The sequence below is a fragment of the Panthera leo genome, chromosome D2, assembly GCF_018350215.1.
Source record: "Panthera leo isolate Ple1 chromosome D2, P.leo_Ple1_pat1.1, whole genome shotgun sequence".
NCBI lineage: Eukaryota > Metazoa > Chordata > Mammalia > Carnivora > Felidae > Panthera > Panthera leo.
In genome coordinates this window covers 21398138-21412312 of record NC_056689.1, presented here as the reverse complement: position 1 = coordinate 21412312, position 14175 = coordinate 21398138, and the positions used below count along the sequence as shown (strand labels likewise).

The 14175-nt window shown below is 38.2% G+C and overlaps 1 protein-coding gene across 2 annotated transcripts in view; it reads left to right on the top strand.

Annotated features, from left to right (window-relative positions):
• Nucleotides 1–14175, top strand: part of ANK3 (ankyrin 3) — a 335879-nt gene that overhangs the window by 267016 nt on the left and 54688 nt on the right. For both annotated transcript variants that reach the window (XM_042907474.1, XM_042907475.1), the window contains 2 exons: nt 11509–11720; nt 12958–13165. In XM_042907474.1, coding sequence (XP_042763408.1) covers nt 11509–11720; nt 12958–13165 — 420 coding nt within the window. The remainder of the gene's footprint in view (nt 1–11508; nt 11721–12957; nt 13166–14175) is intronic.

Sequence of the window (14175 nt, the reverse complement as noted above, 5' to 3'; positions counted from 1 at the left end):
AAGTTGAATCTACTTTGTAAGTTTGTTTAAAATCTTTAGTTAAACTCACAAAGTTCAATTAAACATGTTTAAAATTCTGCCTCTAAAGTCAGACCCCAAAGGGTGTTTTGTGGTTTATGGTTTTGCTGGACCTGAGAGGATTCACTAGTAGAAGAATCCTTCCTCCTTGGAGGTCTTAAAATTGAAGAGCTGGAGAAATGCTCTAGTGTGGCACTGACACTAAGGTTGCCACTAGTTACACGTGGCTACAGGGCACTTGAAATGGGGCCAGTGCACATTGAGATGTACTGTGAATGTAAACTACACCAGATGTGCAGAGCAACCCCCCAATCGATATCTCATTAATATTTTTTACATTGGCTACATGTTGGAATGGTAATGTTTTGGATATACTGGGCTAAATAAAAGATATTATTAAAATTGGGGCACCTGGGTGGCTTAGTTGCTTAAGTGTCTGACTCTTGTTCTCAGCCTAGGTCTTGATCTCAGGGTTGTGAGTTCAAGCCCCATGTTGGGCTTCTGTGTTGGGCGTGGAGCCTACTTTTAAAAAAAAGATACCATTAAAATTAATTTTACCTGTTCCTTTTTAATTTTCCAGGGTGGCTATAAAGAAATTTAAAGTTCCAAATGTGGTTTGCATTATATTTCTTTTAGACGGTGCTTCTCTGGACAATGTATAGATTTGGAGAGACACATTTATTAGGTTTTAAAATCAAAATCATTGCTACCTAAGCATCACAAGAATGCTTTGAACATATAGGAATTATGCTATTATTTTAAAATCCCAACCACTGTGTTGGACCAAAGTTTTGCTGAAGCTCTCCAAACAATGCCATCATGCCAGGAAAATGTTTCCTTCCTGTTGTCATTGTTTTCCCATGAGACCAAGTGAAAGTTTAAAATAATGCATTTTAGATAAAATAATTATGCTATTTTTCTGTAAGTTGAAGCAGGAAAGAGAAATTGATAACTATAATGTCAAGTAACAGAAAACTAATTTTCCATAATTTTGTTATCTAACTATACGAACAATAATTACAGAGGTAGATGTTTCAGTTAAAAATTGCTACTTTGGTTCAAATGAACTCATTTTTAATTCATCAGGCATGAGACAAAGCATAATCTTAAAGCATCAAGTTAGATTGTAGAAGCGTCCAGTGCTGAGAAGTGGAACACGTAGCTTTATGTTGTACACAGCACCATCTGCTGGACAAATCTGTTAACAATTTTGAAAAATTCTGGAGGAAAAAGTAAAAACAACTTAACCAAATGAAGATTATGTTAGGGTGTCAAAAAACAAAAAGCATACCAAATACTATCAGTTAAACCCTTCAGCTTGTTGCCATAAAACTCATTTTAAATCAGTTGCTTGATACCTACCATAGTGCAAAAGGAAGGGAAATAGAACAGCTACCCCAAACCAACTAGCTGGGAAATGAGAATGGGACCAAGCCAAATAAACATTAACCACAGCGAGCCTTATATGTGCCTGTGTAAATGGATTTGCCAGCATTTACATCTTTTTATAAAACATTAGTAGGTCAAAATAATGATGTCAGACACCCTGACCCACTTGTCAGACAGAATGGGACTCTTGGCCCTCTGAGGACAGGGAAGCAAGGCTGAGAGATTGGGTGCAAGCTTTTATGACCTTTAGTGCAGATGAGAATGGAGGCCAGGGTGCCAGACACAGCAGGTCTAGAGCCCTTGGAGTTCGTTGTGCTTCTGTATCTGCTGCACATGCTGGGTTACTGATTTATGGTGTTCAGCTTTAAAGAATTATATATGATCCTGATTTTGAACATGGGATTATATTATTTGTTTTTTGCCTTCATATCGTAGTAATGGTTTAAACAAAGGGTTGAAGAAAGTGCCATAATGGAGCTAATTGCCTGAAAGCCATGCCTTTTTATTTACATAAGTGGAAAACTAAGCAAATGTGGAAGAACATTTTCCTGGAAAAAATACATAGAGAAGCCAATGCATAGAATATAAAGTTTCTGCAATCCTGGAGGAAACCCTTATAATGATTATTCCAGCATGAGCAAACACTCCCTAACTTCTCTTCCAGAAAGCCTTCCCTAAACCCCAGACTAAGTTAGATCCACCTGGTAAATATGTCCACAACATCTGGCCTGTCTTCTTCCATAACAAGCAACTTTGAACTTTGCTATCTTCCATGATGTACGATAAAGTCCCTGTGGACAGGGACTTGGCTTGACTTGTTGACAGCCATATTCCCAGTGCATGTAGCAGCTCTTGGCACAGTATTGTCACCACACCATAACTTGTTGAATGAATGGAAAAATAAATGCTTTGTATCCAAGCCTATGTCCCCACTCTTGATGATACATTTCCTTAATAATTCAGTGACCTATACCCAAGAGAGAAAGCAACTTTCTAAAGGAAGGGGTGCCACAACCAAATGAGGAGAGGTGGTCTGCATGGGAGGGAAAGGGCACAAAATGATTAGAAATTAGTTTTCAAAAAATAATTTTAAAATATAATTGTCAGAAATTGTATGGATTGCTAAAACCAGAGGGGAAACAAATAGATAATTCATTGTTTCTAGACAGTCATCATTAGCTCTCAATGCATTGTACAAATCTGAATAACAAAGAAGATCCTTACCTTGCACAAAGATGTAAAATAATGCTGATCGAGACAGATATAAAGTGCATACTGGAAATGAATAAGAATAGGAGTTAAATTTCTAAAATTGTACCTGTACATGGGACCTCTCTGTAATCTTTGCAATTTCCCATGAATTTATAATTATTTCAAAATAAAAGTTGGACAAAATTGGAGAGGTTTCTATTATGTTTACATTGAGGAAGAAGGATCAAGTTGTATCATTTGGGTTTTTTTTTTCCTGCAACTTCTTGGACAGACTTATTACAAAAGTTGCATATTCAGATGAAGCTGAATTTGAATTCCGAGGAGATGAACGTCTATGATTTCCTGAAATATTTGAATGAATATATTACAAGTGCCCTGGTGTTCCACATATTCTATAGCCAGAGCTGAATGTTACAGACTTGTCTTTTATTTCCTTCATTTCTCCCAATTTATTTATAAATTCTTATATTTAATACTTTGTAATTAGTGAAACCTTATTTTGAAATCTGGAATGAAAATAAAATGACAGCAATTAAGATTCATACACCATAGAGATATAGACATAATGTGTTGTTGCTCTTGTTGTTGTTGTTGTTGTTGTTGTTTAATCCAACCTTAGATCTGCCACAGATTGGTTTTCTGTTTCTCCTCTATTCCAAAGCTGTATGACCTTGGAAAGAATAAGTAGCTTGAATTATTACATGAACAGAACTATGCTGGTGGCTTTATATCATTTATTTGTCATATCTACCCCAGAGGACGCTTTTCTTATCCTGATCTTATAGACAAGGAACATTAAGGCTCAGAGTTCAGGAACTTATCCAAAGTCCAAGCTCACTGGTTGGAGAGTTAGATTTGAGCCCAAGGCAACTGTCTCCAGTGACTTCCCAGAGAACCATCCTGGCTAGCTTGCCCTTTTGAAATCTAACATTGTAGGCCTCAGTTTTCCCCCACACCTCATATCAAATTCTCCTTTCTTAGAGGATCAGGCTGAGCAGAATATTCACCTGACTAAAAATTAAACTCTAGGTACAGAAATCATCCTTTGTGAAAACTTGAGGTTGTATTCCTTCTATAGACTATTCACAGTCAAACCTGACCCCACACTCACAAACAGCTTTCAGAAAACAAATTTGGTGTAGGAAAAAGAATCATGGTCCCATCTGACCAAGTTATCTAGATATTTAATCATGTGCATGTAAGAATGAGGCAAAACTAACCAAGGATGATCATTTGAAATCTTGAAGATTAACCCATTTAGTGGGAACATGATTTCACTCCTGTTATTTATGCTTCATTGTATGATAATCTCCGTAACCATTTATATTCACAAAGCATTTTTTGATTCTTCTTGCTCTGTTGCAAAATCTCAGTTACAGAGAAAGCTGTCCCACCTTTTACAAATAAAGAAACTGAGTTACAAGGTGCTTGAGAAATTTATCATTAATCAGTGAAGTAAGAAAACTGTAGAACATTAGTTTCCATTTATTGCACAGCAGAAAGTGCCACTGTAATCAGAGCTTTCTGCTCATAGAGCAAGCCAACAAGAAGGGACATCACCTTCTGGACCAGGGTATCTGCATATCTGTCCATTACTCATCCATTTATCAACTACTACCCCTGTGCCAGGTAATCTGCAAATACATTGTGTTAAATCATGGTTGAAGTCCATGTCTGTGTGACTTCATCACTTCTCCCTGACCCTGTTCCTAGACCTAGGTTCTAAGCTCTAAAGCAGACAGGTCACTTTGGACAGGTCACTTATTCTCTTTGAACTTCACACACCCTCTTTACCAAATGCTTTGTGGGACAAATAGTAACTGACTTGCCAGAAAGTAGAGACATTCAGTGAGTGTAAATTGTAACATTCCTCCTGACCAAGCCTACCTGTTTCAGAACTCATCTCTTTCTTTTCCCTTAATCGTGTGTGTGTGTGTGTGTGTGTGTGCGCGTGTGTGTGTGTGTGTGTGTGTGTGCGTGTGTGTGTGTGTGTGTGTGTGTGAGAGAGAGAGAGAGAGAGAGAGAGAGAGAGAGAAAACTTTACTAGTAACAGATTAAACAGAGAAAGAGAGGGGGTTTTAGGGTCTTTTCATAGTCTATCAATCACCCCGAAAGGTAAGAAGCTCTTTATTTTTATGTCATTTTCTCCTTTAATTCTATAGGTATGGAGTGGTTTAGTAAATTTTTTTAAGCCATTTAAAAGTAATGGATAGGAGCACCTGGGTGACTCAGTGGGTTAAGCGTCTGACTCTTGATTTCAGCTCAGGTCATGATCTTACAGTTTGTGGGTTCAAGTCCCACATTGGGCTCTGCGCTGACGACTCAAAGCCTGCTTGGGATTGTCTCTCTCTCTGCTCCTCCCCCATTGTCTCTCTCTCTTTCTCTCTCTCTCTCTCAAATAAATAAACTTAAAAAAAACCAGTAATGGATATTATTGCCTCATAAGCTCCTCTTCTCATATTGAACCATCCTTGCAATGTTTTTCGTAAGATCCTATTGTCATGTTTTTCACAATTTGGGTTCTGAGTCTTTAGGGACAGACTTAGGGTGAAGTCTAAGACTTTGCTTCCCAGACATGTCAAGTCATAAAGTCACCTGAATTGACTGTGAAAAACAGCTTTTCAGGTTCCACTCCTGGCCTACCAAGTCAGAATCTCCAGGAGAGAAACCTAGGAATCTGTGCTTTTAATAGATAGCTCTGGTGATCTTGCCAGATCTTGCAAGATCTTATGACCTTGCCAGATTGGAGCACACACAAGCTGGGTTTTCTGTGGGTATGAATAGGACACAGGCATCATATCTGTAGGTTATTTTCTTGGTTTTATCTATGGAAAGGATAGGAGCATAGCAAAGATTCTTGGTTCTATATTCCTGCTTCTCTAACCTAATAATAGACCATTTTAAAATCTGAATACAGGTGTGTCTGGGTGGTTCAATCAGTTGAGCATCCAACTTTTGATTTCAGCTCAGGTCATGATCCCAGGGTTGTGGGATCAACCCCTGTGTTGGGCCCCACACTGAGCATGGCACATGGCACTTTCTTAAGATTCTCTTTCCTTCTGCCCTGCCCCCCTGCTCGCATTCTTTCTCTCTCTGTCTCGAAAGAAAAAGAAATCTGAGTACAAGTATATTCAGTCCTGGAAAGAATATTGACATTATTCATATATACGTAATTAGACTTTATTGCTATTTGCCTGGAAATGTGACTTTTCTGACATACTTTTTTAGTTTGCAACACAGAACGTTTCAGAAGAGTTTGATATTCTCATAAGTTTTCAATGCCCTTTGGATAAACGTCCATTAAGTAAATGGTAATTTCTCTTATAAACACATGGACATAATAAAATTTACTGTGGATTAAAGAGTAGGAAGACAAGATCCACTTTTCCTCATACAATTTTTTAAAAAATTATTAAAAGAACAAACAATAATCAGTCTACTAAACTATATATATTTTAAAGCAAGATTTTTTGTTTAATTTTGAAAAAGAGAGAGAGTGTGTGTTTGTGTGTTCAAGTGGGGGAGGGTCAGAGAGAGAGGGAGAGAGAGAATCCCAAGCAGGCTCCATGTTGTCAGTGCAGAGCCTGATGCAGGGCTCGATCCCACAAACCATGAGATCGTGACCTGAGCAGAAATTAAAAGAGTTGGATGCTCAACCGACTGAGCCCCCCAGGCACCCCTTAAAGGAAGACTTACAGAATTATGCAGTTATTTGGTATGAAAAGTGTGAGTCTCTATTAATTCCCAGTGATGTCTTTGTTCAGTGGATACTAGTTGAATACCTGCCATGGGCCAAGCCTCAACATCAAACGTCATTTAATTTAACGTAATTTTACTGTGGTTACTTCACATTTTATGAAAAGAAAATCTAGTTTTCATATACATTAACAGCTTATCAAAACTATAAATAGAATAAAAAGCCTCGTGATCAGGTGCTTATGATGGACAATATGGCCACAAGTCAGGGCTTCCCAGCTGCTGTGTGTCAACAACTTCCTTCCTCTTTCAGGCCTCTCGAGTCAGCTAAGATCATTTCATTACTGTGTTTCAGTCTCCTTTTTTAAAAGCAAGAAATAGAGAAAATGTGTTTGAGTTGAATCCACATTAAAATTTTAATAATCTGTTATATTATTGATTATATCATTTTATTATTTAATACTAGTATTAGTATTATTACGATGTAATAATACACAAGCATACACTCATTATTATATATATTATAATTTTCCTTTTCTCTTTCCCTGTCCTCTAAATTTTATGTAAATTATATGAATTTATATATCAACATGTAAAGATGTGATTAGTTGATTGTTATCACATTTTTTGGTGGCTTTTCCATTTAATATGGCTTGGAGATATACATATTAAAACATATACTTCTAGCCCATTCTTTTTAATACTGCACTGTATTCCATAGTATGAATCTATCATAATTTATTTAACCTTTGTCCTATATGATGACCAATAAGATTTTGTGATCGATTTTCAGGCCATATGAATTACATAGTAATATTACTGTTTTTCACTTCCTCCTCTTGTCTCTTCATGTTTACCCACTGTGCACATCATTTATTGTCTAACTTATGCAGCTATCCCAACATGTAATAGCCTAGCCTTCAACTGTAGCTCTTAGAGATTATGCTTCTTTTTATAAACCAGTATTTAAATATTTTTTGTAGTCTTCACCTTTGTATTGACTTTTATTCTCAGAAAAAAAAGTTCAAAAGGAACGATATCTTTTCTCCATTTCATCATGCAGAGGCCTGGGAATCTGAGTAATTCAGGAGGGCAGTATGTGTATATGATCCTGTTTAAGGAATGGTGCATGGGGATTCTGATGTCCAAAATTTGCACAGTAGTTTCTTTGGGGTGAGGCTTATATATTTTTTAATATTTATTTATTTTTGAGAGAGAGAGAGAGAGAGAGAGAGAGAGTTGGGGGGACAGAGAACCCAGCCTCTGTGCTGATGACAGAGAACCCAATGCAGGGCTCAAACTCACAAACCACAAGATCATGACCTGAGCCAAAGTCGGAAGCTCAGCTGACTGAGCCACGTAAGCACCCCGAGGCTTATCTTAAAAATACCTGTTAAAGGGGAGCCTGGGTGGCTCAGTCAGTTAAGCTTCCGACTTCAGCTCAGGTTATGATCTCATGGTCCGTGAGTTCGAGCCCCACGTCAGGCTCTGTGCTGACAGCTCAGAGCCTGGAGCCTGTTTCAGATTCTGTGTCTCCCTCTCTCTCTGACCCTCCCCCATTCAGGCTCTGTCTCTGTCTCTGTCTCAAAAATAAATAAAATGTTAAAAAAAATTTTAAATACAACAGTGGAGGTCAATAATTATGCAAGTTTTAATGATGACGGGAAAATTGGGTCAATTTCAGAGTGGGTACAACACAGAGTGTTCCTGAACCACTGGCAAATCCTAAAAGATGTTATAAGTCGAGTGTGGAGTAAGAACCTGAGCTTTTCCATTTACCGCTCATCGGCTGCATCTGAGATGGACACACTCACTTTATAGTTGGGGTGGCTTTTGTTCTTTATCAAAGGCAATATGGCAGAGTGTGGCCTGGCTGCCTCTGCTACATAAAGTGGCCATTCTTCCCAGTCCATTGCTATTATAGTTTCCAGGGGTGATACAGCTGTCTCTCCCTTAACTCCTCACAAATGTACATGCACATACCTGCAACACACACACACACACACACACAGCTAAGAATGCATGTTGCCCCGAGTCCCCCAAAAGGTTCCTCACTGCCTCTGGTATGTCCAGCTTGATCTTGAGTAAGCTTCATACTCAAAGGATACACAGCTTGTTACATGTGGAGTCAGGAAATCTTTCTTGTTTGAAGGATGTAATTTCACAGTGGGGTCTTCTTTTATTGCTCGCACTGTGTGGAGTCCCAGGCTATTTCTGAAGAACACACTCACAAGTTTGAGACCAAGGTGAACAATGTCTGCTTAGCTGCAGCTGATCGGATGCACAGCAACTGAAACTAATCATCAGAATTTCTCAGTTGCCACATGAATTATGAACTCTGGGAATTCAGACTTTCAAAAAGAAGCCAAATCATGGAAAGGGAAATATATCCTCTCTGGATGGAAAACTTATCCATCCAGTTTTGTCAATTGCTGAATAGCTGAACGCCCCCCCCCCACCCCACCCAAGAATATTTTCCTGAGCGAGCTCTTTGGTTCCTTCCTGTTTTTCTATATTAACCTTTTTTTAAAAAAAATATTTGCCTTTGTTTTCTTTTATTTTCTTTCACTAAAAACTCAATATTTAGATTTGGATGGAGCAGAGGAGAAGCAGATGGTTAGGAAACCAAACGGACCAAATTCTAGTTCCATTTGTGATGAGTGGAACCCTATCTGTCTCCTATTTGACAATTTGGTGTTCCCACCTCAGAGTTTGGTGGGTAATCTGTAAAATGAGAAGATGTCACTGATCCAATTACCTAACTATTCATCTTCCCTTTCTATAAATTTCTATTCAGAATAAGCTGTGATCTCAGCCCTGTGTATCTGATGAAGGAGGCAGACATGTTCATAGTTAAAAAATGGTAGGACCTGTTCTGTATGTGTCAGAGGTATGAACAGAGGCTTATGTGAGTAACAACAAAGACAAAACCAACACCTCTCCCTGAAGTTTGGGACTTTCCCCTTTATTTTGTAACAAGACCATCCCAGCTATGTGAACCCAAAGGTACTCCCCCACCCCCTTCTTAGCTCCTCACCTTCAACCCCATCTCCCAGGCCTCGGAAGTGACCAGTGCTAATACCAGAATGTTTCTTCTACAGATTTCTCTTATAAAAGTATACAGATGTGCAGATTAGAGTTTTCCCTAAAAAGGAGCAGACTCTGCATTTTTTTTTTTTTTTTTTTTTGTGCATCTTGCTTCTGTGCTCACTTTCTGTGCTTTATACTAGTCAGTCATTACCTGCCTGGCACCCTCGCATCTCACCCCTACTGCCACCTTCTCAGAGAGGTGTTTGCTGTTGGGGATCATCGTATTGAAATAACCTCTCCCGCCCAACCCCCACTCCCTGCAAGGTGTGGCTAGAGAGCGAGGTCTCCATATAACTGTTTTATTATAATACATCTAGATAAGTTTTAAATTTTTGTAGGAGAAATTCTCCCTCACAAATCTACTTTTCCAAAATAGTCTTGGCTAGTCTCAAATATTTATTTCGTATCATGTTTAAATAAGTATTTCCATGTAAATTATCAAGTTTGAACATTTTAATATGCGTTTTTCTGACCAGTTTTCAGCTTCTGTGACTTGCCTACTTATAATATTTTGCTGTTTTCAATTGGCTTGTTTGTCATCTTCTTCTCAACTTGTAGCTGCCATTGATACTGAGCATATCAATCCATTATTTGCCATGTGTGACTATTACCTTTCCTTTTGTCTTTTAAGCTTACTATTTTTGCCATAGAAAACTTTGCATTTTTATAGCCAAAACTATCTTTTAGGCTTCTGGGTTTCCAGTTTTAAATATAAAAATTTCTCCTAACTAAGGCTGAGACATATTCTCTTGATTGTTTTATGGTAATATTTTAATTTTTTTAAGTAGTTAAGTCTCTCATCCAGCTGGAATTTATATTTATATGTGATAAAATATAGTGAATTATCTCTGTTCTGCCAAACGGATTTTCAATTATGTCAGCACCATCTTAAATCAGCCATCTTTCCCCCACTGATTTGAAGTTTAAGTATCTGACTTTGATTTAAATATATTCATTTAAATATATAACATATAATACATAAAAGTTGATATATATGCATTTATATATATACCGCATATGTGTGTATACATATATAAATTTAAATCTATTTCTTGCTCTGTGTTTTTATCCCGCTCAGCTATTTATCTAATCTTATATATATTCTTATATGTCTCTCCATATAAATTTTATTTTGATACTTCTAGATAACTATTAAAATCTTATAAAGTAAATTCTTCCTCACAAGCCTATTTTTCCAAAATACTCTTGACTAGTCTTGAATATTTATTTCATATGATTTAAAAAACCATTTATTTAAATTAAACCTGCCAACATTATGCATCAGATCCGGCTTTTCAAAGAAGACCCATCTGGCTGCCCTGTAGGGAACGAATTGTAGTAAGGAGAGGCGGGTGACAGGGAGATGGCTAGGAGGTGGCTCGGACAGGGGTGGCAGGGCAAAGCCATTTCCACAACCAGATCAGCTGGACTTCGACCTTTCGACGTGATGTACAAAGAAAAGTGACTCACACTATTGGACAGCAGGGCTAGACAAATGTAAATCCTTTTCCAGAGTGAGGACAGACAGGAAGAAGTCAGTTTGGCAGTGCACAGGAGGAAAGAATATATGTCCATTGTGGACAGGCGGATTGATGCATGAGGGTTATCTGTGGGCAGACAGAAATTGGTGTTGATGACATTAATCATTTGGGTAATTTAAACATCTTTTAAAAGAGGCTTTCAAATAAAGTGTTAGAGCCTTTTAGACATATTTTAGTCTTTATTCACTTTCTTATGAGGCCCGACTTTCTTCTGATTCATTCCTACTTTGGCAGCTGAGGGCAGATTATTGTAAATAATCACAGAATGAGGTATCTCTTCTTACAGAGTAGAGCTCTGTTCAGATGAGGTAAATGCCAGTTTTTGAATATATGTGTTCCTCTTTCATAGAAATATTTTCCTATAAATATTATATATGAATAGCTTGATACTGGCTTTACAAAGCTTCGTATTGTTAAGGTCACTATCACTTCCTTTCAATCATAGAAACTGTTTAGACCACTGGATATAAGTAGTATTATCTCTTGAAATTACACTTCATTTTATCTCCAGGTATTGTGTAGATTGACTTCTCACAGCTCTTTCATTCATTTGTCCTTGCAGAACTTGACAGCCCAGAGGAGCTAGGGAAAAAGCGTATCTGCAGGATCATCACAAAGGACTTCCCCCAGTATTTCGCTGTGGTTTCACGGATTAAGCAGGAAAGCAACCAGATTGGCCCTGAAGGCGGGATTCTGAGCAGCACTACTGTGCCCCTTGTCCAGGCTTCATTCCCAGAGGGTGCTTTAACCAAAAGAATCCGCGTGGGCCTCCAGGTAATGTTCACAAAGGCTTGTTTCCTTGGCACAGGTAGAGACCGTGTGACCATGCTCTGCTCAGAAGACCGTTGTGGTAACTCACCCCAGCGATATTGCTAATCAAAGCAGTGGGCCGGTTTGGGAAGCAGTAACCTAGTTCATGAAGTATAAAGTGAGCTTAGTGGCTTATTAAATAAGGTATGTATTTTAGGGTTTTCTTTTAAAAGTATACCTTGGTTTCTGATGAAAGATTGTTTTGTTAACCATAGGTTACTGGTCTCAGTATGTGCGACAAGAGCACCAAAAGAGCAAATATACCATTAAAGAAATAAACTGTATTTGATTTGGTTTATAATATGCCATAGCATGAAAATCAGTACTAAGGAAACTTGCAAGCTTTCACATTTTGATTTAAGTAGATCATAAACACTGGGTTTTATCCAGACCAGTTAGAACTTGTTTTGGTTTGGAAGGCTAACTGAAAATCTTGGCAAGGATGGTCTTTCTTACATTTACTTGTTCAGCTAGACCTATTGAAAAAGGAAAATAGTAAGGAAGGTAACTTAATTTGTGTTAATTAATATAGTCTTTAATAGTTTAACTTAGAGTTCCTGTTCTTTTTGTGAGGTTTTTTTAGAGTCAAGTACTCTAAACTCTGAGAAGGCCGTCAGTAACTTGTGACTGAGGACACCACCTTATATTTCAGTGACATGAGGTTCCCTTCAGCTATCTCTTGTATTGAGTATTTTACCAAATAGCAAAGAAGCCATAAGGAAGACATTAGGTTTGGTAGTCTAGAATTGAAATCTTAAGTGCCCTTTTGTTACTTAACTCTGAAAAACCTCAATTTTTGCCTGGGCACACATTGCCCATGTAATGTTTTACTGGATGTCCTGCAAAGGTTTAACATACACTAGACTCAATATTTGCTGACCTTTACTTTTAGTTAGACTAAAAGGCTTCTATGCTGTGAGACTTGATTCACTCTCTGTCACTCAAAGCTCCTGTTGCCTGTTTTCTGCTGGGGAAATACACACACTGACCAGTTCCTGCTACACTGTTAAGTTGTTTTGGTTCTTTTTTGTGGCCTCCTGAAGTAGTAAGGATTAAGAAGAAAGACATTTTTTTCTTTCTCTTTTTTTTTTTTTTTTTTTTTGGTTGTCTGCTTTGAGCTTTTTCCTCCTCGCTTAAAAAGTCAATTTTCCAATGACAGAAAAATGTTAACTTCCATTTAAGGTCCTTTCTCTGTCTCTAGGCCCAGCCTGTTCCAGATGAAATTGTGAAAAAGATCCTTGGAAACAAAGCAACGTTTAGCCCAATCGTCACCGTGGAACCAAGAAGAAGGAAATTCCATAAACCTATCACAATGACCATCCCGGTGCCCCCGCCCTCAGGAGAAGGCGTGTCCAACGGGTACAAGGGAGATACCACGCCCAATCTGCGCCTGCTCTGTAGCATTACAGGTTTGGTTAACTTGCTGCTGTACTTCCCTGGATGCTAGCTAACATTTGCAGTCATTCTGTACAAAAATATAAAGCCTTTGAAACATCCATGCCAACTTTATAAGCATAGGGAAAAAAGAAACGAATAAAACATTTTGCTTGTCTGTCACCTCATCTCTGTACCTTTTATCCCTGTACCTTTCTTTAAAGATGCAGAGATCATGACTCATTTAAAATTCAGTGATATTCTTTTCCCTGCCATTAAGTGTAGTATTAATAATTGCACTCTTTTAAGGTTATTGAGATAGTATTGAATCTCCTAGAGCAGCTGGATAATCTCTCAAGGACCTAGACAGAGGCAGTGGACCTAGCAAAATCCTTTAGACTACAGGAGATTGGGTGGGCTTTGGACAAAACAGAGCTGCCACAGAGAACCAGGAGTAGGGAAGAGCAAGAGCAAAGGCATGATGCTCACCACACAAAGTCACGAATATAATCCAATAGACTAAAGCTATAAGGTCAGGAGAACACATGTTGTGATAATCACCTGGACTCCAAAGTTAGTTCATCATTTGATCATCCTAATATGATTTTTAACAGAAAGTCCTAGATTAAGATAGGTTGTTTTTTTGTTTCTATGAGTAGTTTCTATGACTAGCTGATTCCTCTTCTTACACTGGAAAATTAAATGATTTAGGCAGTACAAAATGAGCTGCTTTTTTTTTTTTTAATATGAAATTTATTAGCAACTTGGTTTCCATGCAACACCTAGTGCTCATCCCAACAGGTGCCCTCCTCAGTGCCCATCACCCACTTTCCCCTCCCTCCCACCCCCCATCAACCCTCAGTTTATTCTCAGGGTTTTTTTTTCAATATATGAAATTTATTGTCAAATTGGTTTCCATACAACACCCAGTGCTCATCCCAAAAGGTGCCCTCCTCAATACCCATCACCCACCCTCCCCTCCCTCCCACCCCCATCAACCCTCAGTTTGTTCTCAGTTTTTAAGAGTCTCTTATGCTTTGCCTCC